Below are 21,275 nucleotides of genomic sequence, written 5' to 3'. Positions count from 1 at the left end.
CGGTTACTGGTGATGAGATTCTATGAAGGGAGGACAAAATAATGATCAGTCCTGGTGGAGAAAGAAGCAGCTATATTGCAAAGTTGCTTATTTTCTTGTGTACTATTATTCTATGAAGTAAGAAGTAAAATGACGGTTACTCTTTAAGTAACTTTTATGAGGCTGCTGCATTGCAGCTGCATCTTTCCCACACTAGTCAATCAGTACGTTGCTCACTCAGAGAAATAATAAGTGTATAAGAAATCCCAGTTAGAACATGACATAAAATGATTTATCTGTATGGAAAGGTAACGCTGTATTATGAGGCTGAAGTTATAGAAGGCAGTACCGCACCTATGAATAAATGATGAACATAGACCAGCTCCTGCTCCTCAACTACGGGGATCTCATCCTATATTTTAAAGTGGTTTTGTGGAACATTACAAACCTTAGCCAAGAGTAGGGAATGTCATAGGTTACAACAATTTTTTATCTGTTGAAGTCTCCAAAGTCCCTGTCCATCATTCATGTGGAAACTTCAACAAATCACTGGTTTCACCATTGATATTTCCACGTTTGACTTTTTCTTGCTGAGACCAGTTATTGCCTTTACAAGTCGTCATTGCTGTAGCAACAGCAGGTACCACAGTAGAATAGAGAGTAAGTAAATGGTAGTGGCTAAATATTGGTTATTTCCATAATTTATAGCATTCTAACTCTTGCTGAACTTTTCAAAGATACCCCCTTCCTCCCGCTGTGCCCCAAAAAACAAGCAAGGCAAATTTTGTGTAGGGATTCAAATCGCTCAGGAGCCACGGGAGTCAACCAGGAGGCACGTTCCTTTTAAAAGTTCACAGGGTTTATTTCTTCATAACCCATAAAGCAGCACATAACACAAGGAATAGCCTTTAGCTCAGGCGAAAGCAAGCATAAGTGTCCATGATTTCAGGCTCAGTCCTGGAGCCTCAGCAAACACAGGAGGCTTATCCCTCCTCACATACAGCTAATATACATATCCCTCCCCAGGTCAACAGCCTCAGCACGTGGTCTTCAGGAGGGTAGCGCACCTTCTTCCACCTAGGCCTGCCGGGACCTTCCACATGGCCCAATCAGCTCCATGCACTCTCTCTCATGTGACCTACTCTGGTTGCCTTATATGGTCCGTAGCCACGCCCAGCGGGTCACATGGCTATGACCTCATCACAGGTCCTTCAAGCCTTCACACACACACACACACACACACACACACACACACACACACACTTTATTATGACACTTATAAACACTCCCTTTGGTGGGTTTGTAGGTAACTGGCCCACCCATCTCCCTAGTTACCTGGAGACTTCTCCCTGACAAATTAAAGCAGCACCTCAGCAGTATCACTGCTGATCAACACATAAGTCTCCATCTCAAAGCCACCCACTTTGAGATACATAATGGCCATTCAGTATTCTGCCATTCATCCTTTCTCCTGGGACATCCACACAGCGCCCCCTAGCGGACACAGTGGTTACTACACCACATATGCATTATTCACATGACAGTGTCCAATTTTGCATTTTCAAAATGTACAGTGGGTACTGAAAGTATTCAGACCCCTTTACATTTTTCATTCTTTGTTTCATTGCAGCCATTTGGTAAATTCAAAACAGTTCATTTTTTTCTCATTAATGTACACTCTGACCCCATCTTGACTGAAAAAAAAACAAATGTAGAATTTTTTGCAATTTTTTTTTATTAAAAAAGAAAAACTGAAATATCACATGGTCATAAGTAGTCACACCCTTTGCTCAGTATTGAGTAGACTTGTTTTATTGTGATTATCCTGAGGAAGGAGTCATGTGGACTCCAATTCGCGTTGAATAAACCACTGTTCATTTCTACGCTACATCTGGTTTTGGATTAGCTGGCAGCGCGGACTTTAATCCACAAATCTTCCGATATAGTGATTCATTGTTGAGTAGAAGCACCTTTTGAGCTAGTACAGCCATAAGTCTTCCTGGGAATGATGCAACAGGTTTTTCACACCTAGATTTGGGGATCCTCTGCCATTCTTCCTTGCAGATCATCTCCAGTTCCATCAGGTTGGATGGTGAATGTTGGTGGACAGCCATTTTCAGGTCTCTCTAGAGATGCTCAGTTGGGTTTAGGTCAGGGCTCTGGCTCGGCCAGTCAAGAATGGTCACAGTGTTGTTCTGAAGCCACTTCTTTGTTATTTTAGCTGTGTGCTTAGGGTCATTGTCTTGTTGGAAGGTGAACCTTTGGCGAAGTCTGAGGTCCAGGGCACTCTGGAAGAGGTTTTCATCCAGGATCTCTCTGTACTTGGCCGCATTCATGTTTCCTTCAGTTGCAACCAGTCGTCCTGTCCCTACAGCTGAAAAACACCCCTCATAGGCTACTTTCACATTTGCGTTTTTTTGCTGCGCGATTTTTACGCACACAAACGCATGAAAAAAGCGCATCATGCGCTTGTGTGCGTTTTTTTGCGGGCTTTGGTACATTTTTTTTAAAAAAACACATGCTTTTTTTGCGCATACGTGCGCATTACAATGCGCACCCATAGACTTTAATGGGTGTTTTGCTGTAAAACAAACGCATTGCGTGTGCATGCGTTTTTTGGGGGCAAGTCGGATGCACAAAAAATGCAACAGGATGCATTTTGTGCGCCCGAGCGCACACTGCAAAAAAAGCGCATGCGCATACAAGCGCGTACGTTCGCATATGTATGCGCACATATGCGCACCCATGTTAAAGTATAGAGGAAAAAACGCATGCGTATTTTTGCGCTAAAAAGCAGCGCAAAAAAACGCAAGTGTGAAACCAGCCATAGCATGATGCTGCCACCACCATGTTTCTCTGTTGAGACTGTATTGGGCAGTTATGCCTGGTTTTCTCCACACATACCGCTTAGAATTATCATCAACAAGGTCTGTCTTTGCCTCATCAAACCAGAGAATCTTATTTCTCATAATCTGGGGACCTTCATGTGTTTTTTTAGCAAACTCTATGCAGACTTTCATATGTCTTGCTCTGAGGAGAGGCTTACGTCAGGCCACTCTGCAATAAAGGGCCCAACTGGTGGAGGGCTGCAGTAACATACATAGTAATAGTTTTGAAGGCTAAAGGAAGACCTTATGTCCATCTAGTTCAGCCTATTTTTAGTGCAGCTGTTCTGCATTGTTGATCCTGGGGAAGGCAAAAAACCCACAGAGTAGAAGCCAATTTTCTCCATAGGGAAAAAAATTCCTTCCCCTAAGCTGGGTCAGCCATCTACCTATAATCTGTTATTCGTAATCTTCTATACTGTTACAAGAAAAGCATCCATTCCTTTCTTAAATTCATTCAGTGATAGTTGACTTTGTGGGACTTTCTCCCATCTCCCTACTGCATCTGTGGAGCTCAGCCACAGTGATCTTGGGGTTCTTCTTTACCTCTCTCACCAAGGCTCTTCTCCCGCGATTGCTCAGTTTGGCTGGACGGCCAGGTCTAGGAAGACTTCTGGTGGTCCCAAACTTCTTCCATTTAAGGATTATGGAGGCCACTGTGCTCTTAGGAGCCTTAAATACTGCAGAAATTCTTTTGTAACCTTGGCCAAATCTGTGCCTTGCCACAATTCTGTCTCTGAGCTCCTTGGCCAGTTCCTTTGACCTCATGATTCTCATTTGGTCTGACATGCACTGTGAGCTGTGAGGTCTTATATAGACAGGTGTGTGCCTTTTCAAGTCCTATCAGTATAATTAAACACAGATGGACTCCAATTAAGGAGTAGAACATCTCAAGGAGGATAAAAAGGAACTGGACAGCATGTGACTTAAATATGAGGGTCTGAGCGAAGGGTCTGAATACTTATGACCATGTGATATTTCAGTTTTTCTTTTTTAATAAATTTGCAAAAATTTCTACATTTCTGTTCATTTTTTTCAGTCAAGATGGGGTGCAGAGTGTACATTAATGGCAAAAAAATGAACTTTTTAGAATTTACCAAATGGCTGCATTGAAACAGAGTGAAAAATTTAAAGGGGTCTGAATAGTTTCTGTCTCCACTGTAAATACCTTTTTGTGTGACATATAATTAGCTTGTATATTTGGTTGAAGGCATTATTTAAATCAAGGTAATTCATTTTTTTCTTTTATAGGACACACATCATCATCACTGGCGAGAGGGAAATTTATATTCAAGTGCTCGTTGTGAGGTCTGCAAAAAGACTTGTGGTTCCTCTGAAGTTTTGTCGGGCATGAGATGTGAATGGTGTGGCATTCAGGTATGGATGTTCGTGTTTGTAGTTGCTTCATGCCCAATTGTGTGTATTTAAAAAAAGGCTAAAGTTGGTCCTTCAAAAGCTATACTCAGCCCTTAGCTATCGTATATAAACCCCTCATAAAATATGCCTGTACAGATGATCTTTTAAAAGAGTCAAGCCTATGTGCACCTACATTTTATTACAAGAAATCTTCAAATGCTGATACAAAAGAATTAAAAAGTTGATCTCCTCAACAAAAGGTATCAGCTTAATTTGTATGCTATTGGCCATATCTTTACTTTTACATCACAAAATCATGCTCTCAGGTTCTCTTTAAATGTCATTATCAACCTCTAACAGAAGCATGTAATGATGACTCCATTGACGATGCACTTGCGTATCAGTTTCGATTTGTAACCTCCATGTGATCATAACTGCCTTTTGTGTCGCACATTTTTGAGCTTCATAGGAGACAACTTCACCTTGGAAAGCAATACTGTGTGTTGTCCTCCTAAGGGAACAAATAAGGGGGAAGAATTTAAAAATTAAATTAAAAAAATGTGTTTGTGTATGTATATGTGACATATATATATATAATGTGTGTATGTATGTATGTGTGTGTGTGTGTGTGTGTGTGTGTGTATATATATATTGAAATCCCTTTTTACTCCTTCAGAAAATTTTTTCAAAATTAGCATATTAGATATTGTCATGACCACAAAAGCTCATCCATTAAAATATAAGGCTATGTTGCGCATTTGCAGCGTTTTTTATGCATATTTTCACCTGCGTTTCACAGCACCAGCAAAATCTATGGAATTTCAGAAATCACACTTTTTTTTTTTTAATTTATTCCTGACTTTTTTTTTTTTTCAAAGAGCTGTATTTTTGCAAAATGAAAGCAATGGGTAGTGCAAAAAACGCAGTTATCAGGTTTTGCTGCGTTTTTGGTGCCAAAATTTAAACCTGTTTTAAGTTAAATCAGATTTTTTTTTTTTCTTATGCACTAAACTTTATCAGCATGCACAAGAGACAAATGTACCCTGACAAAAGCGCAGTAAAAAAACACACCAAAAACTAAGCAAGACTTGCTTTTTGTAAACAGCTGCAAAAACGCAACATGTGAACATACCCCAAGTGTTTAAACCATAGGTCAAACAGTCAAAAGAAAAAAAAATGAAGCCCTAGAGTTGCTGTTTTTCAGTCTGCACACTTTCCCCAAAACATATACAGTGAAAAGTGATCAGAGTTTCATATTTACCCCAAAAACGTCATCTCAGGGTTCAAAAAACAAGCCCCCAAACAGCTCTGTTTGCAGAAAAAATATTTTGTTTCACAATGTTCTTGTTTTTTGTTGACCACTAAAATTAAAAATATGTACCATGTTTTTCTTTTTTTTTTTTTTTTTTTTAGTTTTACTTATTACTTATTATCGGCACCATTGCAGTGATCTGCAGAAACATAAGTTCAGGTAATTTTTACTGCAGAATGAAAGACAAAAAACCAATGGCAGAATTATGATTTTGTTCAACTATTCACCAAATTGGAATTGTTCTCTCGTTTTTTTAGCGCATTATAAGAAAAATTAATGATTTTTTTTTTTTTTTTAAACTACAATTTATTCCACACAAAAAACCTTCATACTGCTATGTCAACATCAAAGAAAAAAGTTATGACTCTTCGAAGCGTTGGAGGAAAAAATAGTGCAAAAAAGGAAAATGTTTAGGTCCTTTTACAGATGTTTTCTAGGATGAAGTTATTTATCTCCATAGACTTGCTCTTGGCAAAAAAATAATACAGTGTCGCTCATCTTTTGCGACACCACTGCTGAATCCATCTTCAATTTCAGATCTGTTGTGTTTCCTCTGTATTTGCCCAACAGTCCGTTCACCCTCAGCACAGCATGAGTAGCTAGCTAGTACCATTTCTGCCTAGTGGGAGTAAAGTGAGATTACCTAGAGACCGCTGAGCCCAGTGACCATCTCATGGTTTGTGGAGTCATCTATTCAACAAATATTTGGAACATTCCTAATTTTGTTTTTCTCTTATTTTTTAGGCTCACGCAGCTTGTTATGTGATACTGAACCATGAATGTACATTTGGAAGACTGCGAAATATGGTGCTTCCACCAAACTGTATTGTTTTACAGTCTCGAAATTTTAGTAAAATGCACTGCTTTAGGATATCAGAGAGTCTCCAAGCTGAACATGGTTTGTATGGCTCTGCTAAACTTTACTAGTCTGCTACTTCTAGTAATATATTTCAGAATTATTTTGTCTATGCTTTAACAAGAAAGTGTCAGTCTCTTACGCCGCTTTCACACTTCAGGCTTTCGGTATCCGGCATGGGGCGGCGAGAAACCGGACTGCCGGATCCGGCCGCATACACAGACACCGGATCCTTCTTTCTGTCGGATATATTCCTGGCAGAGAAGGTTTCCGGGCATGCGCAGTGCGAAAAACCGGTCCGGCGTTGGAAAAAAAACGTTGCATGCAACGGTTTTTCCAGACGCCGGACTGGCTATTTTCTCAGGATCCGGAAAAAAACGGACGCGCCGCATTGCCTTCCGGCGCAATGCGGCAGCAATGAAACAGCACGGGGAAAAAGCCAGTTCTGGTCGTAACAGGCACCGGATCCAGCAGTCCGGTTTTTCGCCACACTATGCCGGATACCGAAAGCCTGAAGTGTGAAAGCGGCCTTAAAGGGGTTATTCAGTACTCGGGCAATGCCTTCTTAACCTAAATGTTTGGCCCAGATAAAATAAAAGAAAAGACAACTATACTCCCCTCCTGTGCCGTTGCTTTTCCAGCGGTGTTGGCACTCGCGATCCTGGTGCTCTCGTGTAGCGGTTGTGACATATGATCCCGGCACCCAATTGGTGCCTGTGTTACTGTCCCCGCCTTCGGACAAATCGATAATGAAGAGGAAGTCCGGGCTGCAGCTGCCCTCACTTCCTCTTCATGTTCAGTTTGACAGGAGTTGGGGACCGTAACACCAGCACTGATTGGGCGACGGCGTGATGTGTTACAACAACGGTACGGGAGCCAAAGGGAGAACGGCGCCAGCATGGGAGGTAGGTATAGGCTTTATTATATTTGTCTGTGCCAAGTGAGGGGTATGAGAAGAACTTGTCCAAATAGTGAACAACTTCTTTAAAAACATATTTTACATGACTGAAATAAGGCTATGTTTACATGCAGCATTTTTGCTGTGTATGTTTGTGCAGAAAAGAAGCTGCTTTCAGAAATGTAATGCACATGCTTGATTTTTCTTTACTAACTTTGTGAACTGCAGTAGTTTTGAAGTTCCGTTCAGAAGTCAGTTCTTTCAGTGTTCTTGCAGCGTTTTTTCACCCACGGAAAGCAATGTTTTTGCTGCACTTTTGCAATGTCTTTTCTCTGTTTTTGGTGAATAAAACTACATTTATTAAGTGTATCCTGTAGAAAAATCACTCACGTAATCTACACCATAAAAACACACACAAAACAACTCAGCAAAACATGCATTTCGAACGCTGTTATTACTGCCAATCGAGCAGGTTTTGGCTGCAGAAAAAAAAAACGCTTTGAAAATGCTACGTGTGAACATAGCCCTAGTGTTTTGCTCATGCGATAATGCTATGTTCTTATCTACCTCTGTGCTGATCACAACAACTCTCGATAGACCCTATTGATTTACAATGGAGTGTGCCAGGGTCTTGTCGTATTTTCCAAAATGTTGGCATGGAGAAAAAAAAAGTCCTGCATGTGACTGATGTTCTAATGTCAAATGTGACAGAATTGTTGACAGAGGCTTACATGTCCATATGGCCAGAACGTAGTATACAGATGTCAGCTTTGTGCAGCTAAAGACATTAGAAAAACTTTGGAAAACTCTGCCATTCACAAACAACGCTTTAAAAAAAAAACAGATCACACTTTTTTGTTATTTCAGTACCTTCAAGGAAAAAAAGAAGAATTAAATATATCATTTATTTATTTATTTATTTTTTTACACAAAAATTGACTCTTGAACTGCAATTACTGTCTTCAGTTCAGTTGTTAAGTATGCATTGCTCTGGATACATATGTTTAACTAATTCCACATATTGCTTGAAAGAGTGACACTGAAGTCCTCTCAGCAGTTTCTTATTACTATTGGTAAGATTCGTTCTATATGCAAAGAAAATCCGCTGCATAAAGGGACTAGAATAGCAGATCTGAAATTCACTGCATGCCAACTTACACTGCGGACTTCAATTTTTGCTGTGGAGTTGCCACAGTGATAACTCTAATGTGTTTCATGGAGTTACAGTAACACCCAACGTTATCCACTATTATCCCTAGTAAGCCGTACTTTTTTTCTTTATTTAGTTAAAGGGAATCTGTCACCAGGTTTTTGTTCCACCATCTGAGCATGATGTAGGGGATGAGAACCGTATTCCAGTGATGTATCACTTTATGGGTTGCTGTAGTTTTGATAAAACAGTGTTTTATCTTCTGCATATCTAGCAGTTATGTGAATGCTGAGCTCTGTATATGTAATGACCCAGAAAGGGCCATTAGAAAAAATTCATGCTTTGATGTATTGCCTGGTGTCATTTTGTCAGATGAAACGTAAGTTGTTGCTTTGCTATACCACTGTAGACTAGCAGGTGGCAGTATAAGGGTCGGCATGGGACTTTATTGGAGGATGTCTGAGCAGTTGGAGAGAGTCACACATGGACTAGAGGTGAGGAGTAGGGTACAAGGGCTGCTAGGATTGAGTATCTTTCCAGACAGGCTTTTCAGAGCCCTGACAACCAAGAGCCGACAACAGAAGAAATCTAAATACAGAACCCAGACAGTTCGGAATACTGGCAAGTGGCACTCAGCATTCTGCCTGCTATGGTAGGTAGTCCAGGAGACCGAGGGTATAATCCTAAAGCTACAGAGCCCATCGCAGCAAGACCAAGCCACAATTCTAGAAATGCCATATCAGAGTATCAGTCCCGTTGTCATCCAGCCGAGGTCCAGTGTTGTGGCTCAATAGTGAAGAAGCAGTGAATCATTGATCCGTTATCCAGTAAACCGTTTGAATTGTTCATAGCAGCGTCTGCTCTACCTACCTACCTTCCAGCCTCTAAATATAATGTAGATGGGAGCGCCAGGAATATAGGGTAGGAGGACTGTGACACCCAAACTGCGCAACAGTGGGGAAAATAAGTATTTGATGCACTGCCAATTTTGCAAGTTTTCCCACCTACTAACAATGCAGAGGTCTGTATTTTTTATCGTGGGTACACTTCAACTGTGAGAGACAGAATCTTAAAATTAAAACCAGAAAATCACATTGTATGATTTTTAAATAATTAAATTGCATTTTATGGCATGAAATAAGTACCATATATACTCGTGTATAAGCCGAGATTTTTCAGCCCATTTTTTGGGGCTGAAAGTCCACCCCCCCCTCTCCGCTTATACACGAGTCATATACCGGTGGGGGAGGGGGATCGGGGGTGTCAGAGATCATACTCATCCCCTTCTGGCTCTTTTCTGCGGCCCCCCTGCTTGTTCCATGTTCTCAGCGCCCCTGCTCTTCCTGCTTCAGCGGTCACATGGTACCGCTTATTAAACTCGTGACCATGAGCATATTTATGACTTTAATGAGCTGTACCACGTGACCGCTGAAGCAGGAAGAGCAGCGACGCCCAGAACATGGAACAAGCAGGGGCTGCGCTGCAGAGAAGAGCGCCAGGAGGGGTGAGTATGAACGGGGGGGAGCCATATTCACCTGTCCCCGTTCTAGAGCCGGCAACGCTGATGAGCAGCAGGAGATGAGTATACAGTTTTGTTTTTTTTTTGTAAGGTGGCAGTGGCAGCAGCAGCAACATGATAGGGCCACTCACTGTCCTCATTATCTGGGGCCACACACTGTGCAGCATTATCTGGGGCCACTCACTGTGCAGCATTATCTGGGGCCACTCACTGTGCAGCATTATCTGGGGCCACACACTGTGCAGCATTATCTGGGGCCACTCACTGTCCTCATTATCTGGGGCCACACACTGTGCAGCATTATCTGGGGCCACTCACTGTGCAGCATTATCTGGGGCCACTCACTGTGCAGCATTATCTGGGGCCACACACTGTGCAGCATTATCTGGGGCCACACACTGTGCAGCATTATCTGGGGCCACTCACTGTGCAGCATTATCTGGGGCCACGCACTGTGCAGCATTATCTGGGGCCACGCACTGTGCAGCATTATCTGGGGCCACTCACTGGGCAGCATTATCCGGGGCCACTCACTGTCCTCATTATCCGGGGCCACTCACTGTGCAGCATTATCTGGAGCCACTCACTGTCTTCATTATCTGGGGCCACACACTGTGCAGCATTATCTGGGGCCACTCACTGTGCAGCATTATCTGGGGCCACACACTGTGCAGCATTATCTGGGGCCACACACTGTGCAGCATTATCTGGGGCCACACACTGTGCAGCATTATCTGGGGCCACACACTGTGCAGCATTATCTGGGGCCACGCACTGTGCAGCATTATCTGGGGCCACGCACTGTGCAGCATTATCTGGGGCCACTCACTGTGCAGCATTGTCTGGGGCCACTCACTGGGCAGCATTATCCGGGGCCACTCACTGTCCTCATTATCCGGGGCCACTCACTGTGCAGCATTATCTGGAGCCACTCACTGTCCTCATTATCTGGGGCCACTCACTGTGCAGCATTATCTGGGGCCAATTACTGTGCAGCATTATCTGGGGCCACCTACTGTGCAGCACTATCTGGGGCCACTCACTGTGCACCCTAGGCTTATACGCGAGTCAACAAGTTTTCCCAGTTTTTTGTGACAAAATTAGGGGGGTTGGATTATACATGGGTCGGCTTATACACGAGTATATACGGTATTTGATCACCTATCAACCAGCAAGAATTCTGGCTTTCAAAGACCTGTTAGCTTTTCTTTAAGAAGCCCTCCTACTCTGCACACATTACCTGTATTAATTGCACCTGTTTGAACTCCTTACCTGTATAAAAGACACCTGTCCACAAACTTAACTACATTCCAACCTCTCCACCATGGCCAAGACCAAAGAGCTATCTAAAATGGAAGAAACACAAGATGACTGTCAGTCTTCCTAAGTCTGAGGCACCATGCAAGATCTCGCCTCAAGGGGCAAGGATGATTCTGAGAAAGGTCAGGAATCCGCTCAGAACTACACAGGAAGAACTGGGCAATGACTTAGAGAGCTGGGACCACAGTCTCAAACATTACCATTAGTAGTAACACACTACGCTGTCATGGATTGAAATCCTGCATGGCACTCAAGGTCTCCCTGTTCATGCCAGCCCATGATCCAGAGGAGGCATGGGAGAAGATCATGTGGTCAGATGACACCAAGATAGAACTTTTTGGTATCACCTCCACTCGGTGATTGGAGGAAAAAGGATGAGTGCAACCACAGAACACTGTCCCAACCATGAAGCATAATGGGGAAACATCATATTTTTAGGGTGTGACCTCTAAAATTGCAGACAAAGGTTTCTGTACCAAATTAAGTTCTGTTTTTCTGTTTTCTATTGTTTGAAACACTTATTTCAAGCAAATAAAATGTAAATTAATTGGGTAAAAATCATACAATGTGATTTTCTTTTTTTTTTTCTTTTAGGTTTCTATCTCTCTCACAGTTAAAGTGTACCTTTCACAAAAATTACAGACCACTTGACTTTTTTCTAGGTGGGGAAACTTGCAAAATCAGCAGTGTATCAAATACTTACCGTATATACTCGTGTATAAGCCGAGATTTTCAGCCCATTTTTTTGGGCTGAAAGTCCCCCTCTCGGCTTATACACGAGTCATATACCGAGGGGGAGCGGCGGTGTCAGATCATACTCACCCTTCTCTGCAGCTCCCCTGCTTGTTCTATGTTGTCGGCGCTGCTCTCTTCCTGGTTCAGCGGTCACGTGGTACCCGCTCATTAAATATGCGCATATTTAATGAGCGGGTACCACGTGACCACTGAACCAGGAAGAGAGCAGCGCCGACAACATGGAACAACAAGCAGGGGAGCTGCAGAGACAAGCGCCAGGACCCGGTGAGTATGGACGCGGGGGGTTGGGAGGCATAGTCACCTGTCCCTGCGCTCTGCTGTCTTGCGTCCTCTGCAGTGACATTCAGGTCAGAGGGCGCTATCGCTCTCTGCCTGCACAGACACTGCAGAGCGCAACGCTGATGAGCAGGGGGTAGCGACTGAGGTGAGTATACAGGTTTTTGGTTTTTTTGTAAGGGAGGCAGCGGCAGCAGCAACATGATGGGGCCACTCACTGCAGAAAAGCTGGGTTCTCTCATTGTGCAGCAAAGCTGGGGCCACTCACTGTGCAGATAACTGGGGCCACTCACTGTGCAGCAAAGCTGGGGCCACTCACTGTGCAGATAACTGGGGCCACTCACTGTGCAGATAACTGGGGCCACTCACTGTGCATCATAACTGGGGCCACTCACTGTGCAGATAACTGAGGCCACTCACTGTGCATCATAACTGGGGCCACTCACTGTGCAGATAACTGGGGCCACTCACTGTGCAGATAACTGGGGCCACTCACTGTGCAGATAACTGGGGCCACTCACTGTGCAGATAACTGGGGCCACTCACTGTGCATCATAAATGGGGCCACTCACTGTGCAGATAACTGGGGCCACTCACTGTGCATCATAACTGGGGCCACTCACTGTGCATCATAACTGGGGCCACTCACTGTGCATCATAACTGGGGCCACTCACTGTGCATCATAACTGGGGCCACTCACTGTGCATCATAACTGGGGCCACTCACTGTGCATCATAACTGGGGCCACTCACTGTGCATCATAACTGGGGCCACTCACTGTGCATCATAACTGGGGCCACTCACTGTGCATCATAACTGGGGCCACTCACTGTGCATCATAACTGGGGCCACTCACTGTGCATCATAACTGGGGCCACTCACTGTGCATCATAACTGGGGCCACTCACTGTGCATCATAACTGGGGCCACTCACTGTGCATCATAACTGGGGCCACTCACTGTGCATCATAGCTGGGGCCACACACTGTGCAGATAACTGGGGCCACTCACTGTGCATCATAGCTGGGGCCACACACTGTGCAGATAACTGGGGCCACTCACTGTGCATCATAACTGGGGCAACTCACTGTGCAGATAACTGGGGCCACTCACTGTGCATCATAACTGGGGCCACTCACTGGACATCATAACTGGGGCCACTCACTGGGCATCATAACTGGGGCCACTCACTGGGCATCATAACTGGGGCCACTCACTGGGCATCATAACTGGGGCCACTCACTGTGCAGATAACTGGGGCCACTCACTGTGCATCATAACTGGGGCCACTCACTGTGCATCATAACTGGGGCCACTCACTGTGCATCATAACTGGGGCCACTCACTGTGCATCATAACTGGGGCCACACACTGCAGATAACTGAGGCCACTCACTGTGCACCCTCGGCTTATACACGAGTCAATAAGTTTTCCCAGTTTTTTGTGGCAAATTTAGGGGGGTTGGCTTATACTCGGGTCAGCTTATACTCTAGTATATACGGTATTTTCCCCACTGTATGTCTGGGTCTAATAGTGCCTCCTGGCCCTTCTACTTGGGTGTGGCATTTAATGCATATAACTCTGCCTACATCTCTGACAACTTTCTGCCTATGCACAGTTAACACAAAAGCTGCGAATCAGTGGTGGAAGGGCAAGGTTGTAGAGAGTTAATTAATATGAAGACTACATGGCCGAAGGTTTTCTAGTCCTCTCTAAGCAATCTCCTGCCGGTAGAACAGTGATTTTGTGAAACCTACTGCAAAAGGTCCAGCAAAAGCCACCAGGCACATTAGATTGACTGGTTCAGCGGACACTTTGTGTATAAGGGCGCCAGCCAACTGAACGTCAGGGGAGATCATGGTTATTCAATTTTGGACTGTCTGATGGCAACTTTCTTATAAAGAACACAATAATGCTCGACCGAATGAGCACTCCTATGGATGAAAGAGTTTCGGTTGCGATGGCTGTCAGCAGAATGATCAAGCTGAAGCATCGTTCAGCAGCAGCCATTTAAAGGGACTCTGGTAGCACAGAATGCCTGTTGAAAGCAAATACAGGCCCCCTCGGTGCATCATGAGGCGGCAATCATTTAAATACACCTTCCCATCTGCTTGTTTTCTTTCTCTCCTCCCCACTTTTTTTTTTTTTTCCATAAATGTGTTTAGTAAACGTTTCAAAATAAGGTACAACAATCCAGAAAGATGATATACATATGAATACATCAGAATATACAGACAGGTAAGATACAACATTGTGAGGGACAAAACAAGCTTGTAATCCTAGATATCTCAAATCAGACACGTCATGTCCATTCACATTTTAGTAACCTTTGGACTAATCATTCTGAGATTGTGTAGGAAAAAGGCAGATATAGAGAAATAAAGTCAAGAAGAGGGAAAGAGAATAGAGAAAGAGGGTAAGAAATGGGGGAAGGGGAGGGGGAAATAAACCAACCTCGGTCCCAGCTACCCTACGAAAACTATGGAAACTCAGTTAACCAGCCCGGAAACTCCGAACTCTCCTTGAATGTCTCCCAGAGGAACCACATTTGTCCCTGCTCAGTCACAGATTCATCATCTTGAGCCATCAGCGACTCCATTCGGTTCACTCTATCCATCTCGGACACCCACTCCACCGCAAACGGAACCCATGTCGCTCTCCAGTACCGGGGAATAATTGTTCTGGCCGCTATTAAGCAGAACCTCATAATTCCTTTCTTTATGGTTGTTTTAGACCCAGGAATCAATGAAAGGAGAGCTATTTGAGGGGATGGCTCACAGAGAACGCCCGTCATCAAGTCCCCACTTTTTTTTTTTTTGGACAGCTCTGGCTTCATAGCGCTAGAGAAGGTCGGAAATAGATGGAAAACAAGCAGGCAGGAAGGTGTATATAAATGTTTGACCACATCGTGAAGCACCGAGGGACTGTACTTGGTTTCTGTGCTAACAGAACCCCTCTTTAATGTGTATGGCCAGCTTAAGTGACACACCTCTGCAATCAAGGTCTCTGTCCACATTATGTTGTTCTTAGATTAGGTGGCAGTAAACCTGGTGACCGTTTCCCTTTAGGCTCCTTGTATACGACACTTTCTGTCTAAACACATGTTGTTTTAAACTCCCTATACATTTTGTTTTGTCTTCATAACACATGTATTGTAAATCATCAGCTCCACACACTGAGTGTGCTTTCAGCAGTGATTGTAATATAGGGGATGGCAAAATAAAAAATAGTATTTAGATATTTATTTTTATATTGACAGATGATGATAATGAAACAGACACAGCAACACAAGGACCAATAAAAGAAACGCCTACATCTACGGATTCAAGTATGTTATTTAATTGTGCTATAATCGCTTGTGCCCTTAGTTAGCCTGATACAGTACCTTAGGATTCTATTGTAAATCATGTACCGAGGGTGGTGTTCAGGATACAGTGGAGTCACAGATGAGACAATAACAAATTTCCACACAGCCCACTGTCAGTAACTATTTTAGGGTCCCGTTTCACTTAGCAACGCAACAGCGATCCCGACAGCGATACGACCTGGTAAAGATCGCTGGTGCATCGCTAAATGGTCGCTAGTGAGCTGCCAAACAGGCAGATCTCTTCAGCGACGCAGCAAACATCCAGCGATCCTCGGCGGTCGTTGGTACCTTGTCACACAGTAGCTTTTCTGACGATTCCCGCCTGCATCCCTGAGTTCTGCGTCGCCAACGAGGTCGCTCGTCGGCGTCAAACACAGTGATGCATGCTGGCCAGTGGGACACCAACTATGGAAAAAACGTCCCAGGACATTCGAGCACGATCAGCGATATCCAGTGGGGGGGGCCGGTCGCCGCTGCGTGTCACATGTAGCGAGATCGCTGGCGAGGTCACTGTTGCGTCACAAAATCGGTGACGCTTCAGCGATCTCGCTATGTGAGACGGGGGCTTTACTTAGAAACAAAGATATCCCTACTCGGTTTTGATAAACACACAAAGAAACGCTATCAAACAAACATTTTGCCAGAAGGCTATATCCACTGTGCTGGACAGCTTGGCACCAAAGAGAACTGTTTCTACTATTTACTGTATGGGAATTTACCTGTTGGCGTGCCTGTCTGAACCGGCCGCTGTTACCTTATTACACCCTGAGAGCAAACTGGCTTCATTAAGTGAGTACAAAGCACGGACTGACCAGTAGTTCACAATCTTAAGAATATATATTTCTATTCCTATTTCCCAACCAAACATTCCCCTCCCGTCCTTGACTAAGCCTAATGGAGCTGAGTGACTGCTCCACCTTATATTGTCCCACAGAGAAACTCCTCTTCCAGAGAGCAGAGAGGAAAACACAAGTCCTTCCTGAAGTTCACGGTGTTCTGTGTCAGCACCGATATGTAGTATAGAATCCTTCGTTACTGAACAGCACGAAAACCTAGTGACAAAACTAGGGTTTCTGGCCGTTGATTCTAGTAGGAAAACCGTGGTCCGTAGAGTCAATATATATCTAATTAACTAACTAAAGGCTTAGTTGCATATTGTGATGCGAGCATGTTTACTTACTGCTGCATCATAGCGGGCTTTTAGTGTTTCTTACTGCCGGGTCTGCGCCGAATGAAACAATCAGGACACGCAGACGGATGCAGAGCTCTTCCTGCTGGTGGGCAATGCCGAGTAGGCTTGTGCTTGATGTGGCACCTTTCACTTCACTGGTCCTGGGTCCTTTCTGTTCTTTAACACCTTATACAGCAGGAATTCCCTTGCATCTGGACAGGTTCGGATACCGGTTCAGTTGAGCCTCAATCTGCCGCTGCTCTTCACTAAGACGGATCCTGTTACGAGGGGATTTCACCACATCCCTCTCCAGCACAACCTTACACACTCTTCATTCCTGCAGACGCTGCTCAAGATGGCCGCCTGCAACTCTGTCATACCTCAGTTCTCCAACTAATGCTGGGGGCTGTGCAAACTGGTTTTATACCTGTGTGTCCTTAAACGTATGTCCAATAGTACCAGGGAAAAAGACTTAGTGTAAACATATATTCCCATAAAAAGTTTGAAACTTCATTAGATACTTGATAAAAATTCCACCCAGTACAATAACAATTTTGCATAATTAAAACTAGCCTAGCCTAACCTCACAGGTCCCTACATTGCCCTACTATCGCTACCTGACATTGGAGGCTGGCACCCTAAGAGAACGATTTTTTTTTGCGCCCCCACTCCGCGTCGGCTATCCCAATCTGTCCTTGGTAAGACCTATTGATATGCAGGTGGGAAAACAATAAGCATTAAAAAGAGATGAAAGATAGAGATTAATGAAACTCTAAGATTGACCTAACAAACTGATAATAGTATACTAATGCTCTTGAACACACAAATATATGATCCTTTGTAACAAAAAATATCTACAGATACATGAAAAAAATCCACAACGGGGACAGGATCATATGACAAATTTTCAGTTGATAAATGTGGTCATATAACCAAAGTAATAATGGAAAAATAGTTTTAGGTCCCTCTTAAGGGGCCTTTACACATAGCGATATCGCTAAGGCTACTTTCACACATCAGGTTTTCGGCGTCAGGCGCGATCCGGCGTCGTGCCGGAACGCCGGATCCGGCAAATGTTTCGTAAAACCGGATGTGACGGATCCGGTTTTCTGGCGGATCCGTCTTTTTCTGGACAGACAAAACCGGATCCGTCTCATCCGGTTCATCCGTTTTTCTATCCGTTTTTCGACGGATTACGCCGGATCCGGTTTTTAAAATTGACCCTTGTGGCCTTCCGAACGGGATTGGCTACTGGAAAACTATATATAGCATGTTCCTACAGCCCTTCTTTGACAGGTTGTAGAGGAGAAAGTGCAGGTTGGAGAGAAGAGCAAGTTACTGGCGAAGATGGATGTTGTCATTGGAAATATTTTGAAGAATTTGGCGGATTTTACAGCGGAGGCAAATCGTTTGAGTGTGATTGTTCTGGAGAAGGAGAGAGCGAGACAGCAGCGCATCAGGCATCGTAGACGACGTTTGTGGATCCACCCCATCACAGCCAAGAGAATGACGCGTGGGGTCTATTCTACACTATGCATGGACCTTCGACGAAACCCGGATAAATTTTTTAGATACGTTAGGATGAAAATGGAGAATTTTGATTACTTGGTGGAGCGCATTGCACACCTCATAAGAAAAGCGGACACCTATTGCCGCTTCTCTGTTTCACCCGCAGAGCGTCTGATGGTGACTTTAAGGTAAGCCACATTTATTGGATATGATCGCATCAGAGCACACTTTCACTGCAATCTTGTTGGTGGTAATTTGTATCTCCAAGTGTTATAGGTCAGTTTTGGTATGTAATGCTGTGATTTAAAACTAATTTATTGTTTTTTAATTCCCCACAGATTTCTTGCAACTGGAGAATCCCTTTCGTCACTGCATTTCCAGTACAGACTCGGGATTTCCACCATATCTGGAATTGTGAAGTACACATGCCGTGCACTGTGGGACTCCTTAGCTGAAGAGTTTTTACCAGAGCCCACAACAGAGAGGTGGATTGAAATTGCTGACAAGTTTCAACAGATATGTCAGTTTCCAAACTGCTTGGGCGCTGTGGACGGGAAACATATCCGCATTGTAAAGCCAGCTGGATCGGGATCGGAATATTTCAATTACAAGAAATATTTTTCAATTGTCCTCATGGCCATCGCTGACGCGGAATACAAATTTATTGTGGTTGATATTGGGGCCTATGGCCGCTCCAATGACTCTCAAGTTTTCAAACTGTCTGCCATGGGGCGTAAACTGTATGGAAACACCTTCCAGTTCCCACCACCTAGACCGCTGCCGCAAACATCTGGTCCACCTATGCCATTTGTCTGTGTAGGGGATGAAGCCTTCCAGCTGTCAGAACACCTTTTGAAACCGTACTCTAGCAGAGGATTGACAAGACCAAAACGCATTTTTAATTACCGCCTCACAAGAGCAAGAAGAATGGTTGAATGTACCTTTGGTATTCTGACAGCCAAATGGCGGGTCCTATTGACTGCGATCAACCTCAAGACAGAAACTGTGGACGAGGTGATCAAAGCGTGCGTGGTACTCCACAATTTTGTTATCTGCAAGGAACCCATTTCCATTGAGGACACCTCTGAAGAAACCACCTTGCAAGATTACCATGACATTACCACTAGAAGTTCTGTGACGGTTTCAGTAATGAGGGACAATTTTGCACTATACTTTATGTCACCTCAAGGCAGAGTACACTGGCAGGATGACAGAGTGTGAAAGATTTGTGCCCTAACCAAACTTGTGTACCTTCTGTACCAACAGTATATACCTTTGCCAACCAAAGTTGGCTATCTTGTCATGGTCTCTATTTTTAGCTTTAGGCCACAGGTGTGTACCTGGTTGTGTTTTATGCAAAGTATTTCACCTTTTAACAAAAGTTGTGTACATTGTTAGGAAATCACCAACAATAAACACAACTTTTTAGGTGAAATACTTTGCTTCAAACACAACCAGGAACACAACTGTGGCAAAAAGCTAAAATTTACCCACAGTTATATACCTAGTTTTGAATACCATTTCACCTTTTAAATACCCTGTATTTAACCTTTTTCGCCGCAGAAAGAAATGACAGACAACCAGTGTAAAATAATTTAACTTTTATTGAAAAAATGTTTTTTTTAGTAAACTTTTTTAAAATTTTAATAAACTTGTTTAATAAAACTTTGAAACTATAAAACTGAAACCATAAAACTGGTCATTTTTATTTAAATACACACATTATAATTCTGTGTAGTGTGTGGTGGAAATACTGCTGTAGGGGCTGCGGGACACTTCGACACTGGGAGTGTGGAGAGAGGACTGGGATCGTGGTGGGGAAGGAACAGTTAGAGGTGAAGGTGTGGAAAAAACTACAGAATGGGTGGACATGTGGGAAGCAGAAGAGGTGGTGGAGTGGAGGGTTGGGCAGGGACTGTAGGAGCAGATGATGTTGATGGCAAGTTGTATGGGGAAGGAGTTTGGTACGGGGCAGGTTGCTGGAAGTGGGGAGATGTCTGGTACGGGGCAGGTTGCTGGAAGTGGGGAGATGTCTGGTACGGGGCAGGTTGCTGGAAGTGGGGAGATGTCTGGTACTGGGGAGGTTGCTGGTACTGGGGAGTTTGCAGGTACTGTGGAGGTTGCTGGTACTGGTGAGGTTGCTGGTGCTGGGGAGGTTGCTGGTGCTGGGGAGGTTGCTGGTGCTGGGGAGGTGGATGGTGCTGGGGAGGTGGATGGTGCTGGGGAGGTGGATGGTATGTAATAGGAGGGGGAGGATGGAAAGTGGCTGGAGGTGGATGGTATGTAATAGGAGGGGGAGGATGGAAAGTGGCTGGAGGGGGTGTAGATGTAATAGGAGGGGGAGGATGGAAAGTGGCTGGAGGGGGTGTAGATGTAATAGGAGGGGGAGGATGGAAAGTGGCTGGAGGGGGTGCAGGTGGAGGAACTACTGTGGTGGGAGGAGGAGGAGGTTGGGAGGTAACTTGCTGGAGAGCAGCGTGGCATGAATGCATTACATGCATCTGCTGGGCAGGAGAGAGCGTTTCCATGCGCTCCACAACAGACCTGAAAAAGGTGTGGTTTGGCGAAGATCTTGCTTCTGAATGCATGGTTTGTAGAAGTGTCTTCACCTCCAGAATGCTGGAGTTGATCTGCTGATAGCCTGCGGAGATTTGCTCTGACAAGACTTTTAGACAGTTCTGGAAAGATGCATTCAGATGCAAGAACTCTGGCGCATAAGTCTTTTCCTGACCCCTCTGCCGCTGCCGCCCAGTACCCGCAGGTGTACTAGAGGTGGCAGGGGCAGAAGGGTGGGGTAAAGGGAAAGCGATCTCCTCACCAGCAGCTTCATGTAATGTAGGCGGCCACGATGTTCCTGTGCTGGTGGATGGGACAGATGGGTCGAATGTGTGGGAAGGCTGGGAAGGTGCAGATGTACCGG

At 44.3% G+C, this 21,275-nt stretch overlaps 1 protein-coding gene across 1 annotated transcript in view; it reads left to right on the top strand.

The window, feature by feature from the left end:
- LOC141055619 (diacylglycerol kinase theta-like) overlaps window positions 1-21,275 on the top strand; it is a 202,420-nt gene that overhangs the window by 101,481 nt on the left and 79,664 nt on the right. Inside the window, exons 5-7 of the mRNA XM_073552263.1 lie at window positions 4,116-4,241; window positions 6,277-6,430; window positions 15,568-15,636. Of these exons, the coding sequence (XP_073408364.1) occupies window positions 4,116-4,241; window positions 6,277-6,430; window positions 15,568-15,636 (349 nt within the window). The remainder of the gene's footprint in view (window positions 1-4,115; window positions 4,242-6,276; window positions 6,431-15,567; window positions 15,637-21,275) is intronic.

The sequence above is a fragment of the Dendrobates tinctorius genome, unplaced genomic scaffold (assembly GCF_039654945.1).
Source record: "Dendrobates tinctorius isolate UK_male_01 unplaced genomic scaffold, ASM3965494v1 ptg000189l, whole genome shotgun sequence".
Taxonomy (NCBI): Eukaryota; Metazoa; Chordata; class Amphibia; order Anura; family Dendrobatidae; genus Dendrobates; species Dendrobates tinctorius.
The sequence above is the reverse complement of the archived record's forward strand: the minus strand, read 5'-3'. Positions and strand labels throughout refer to the sequence as shown.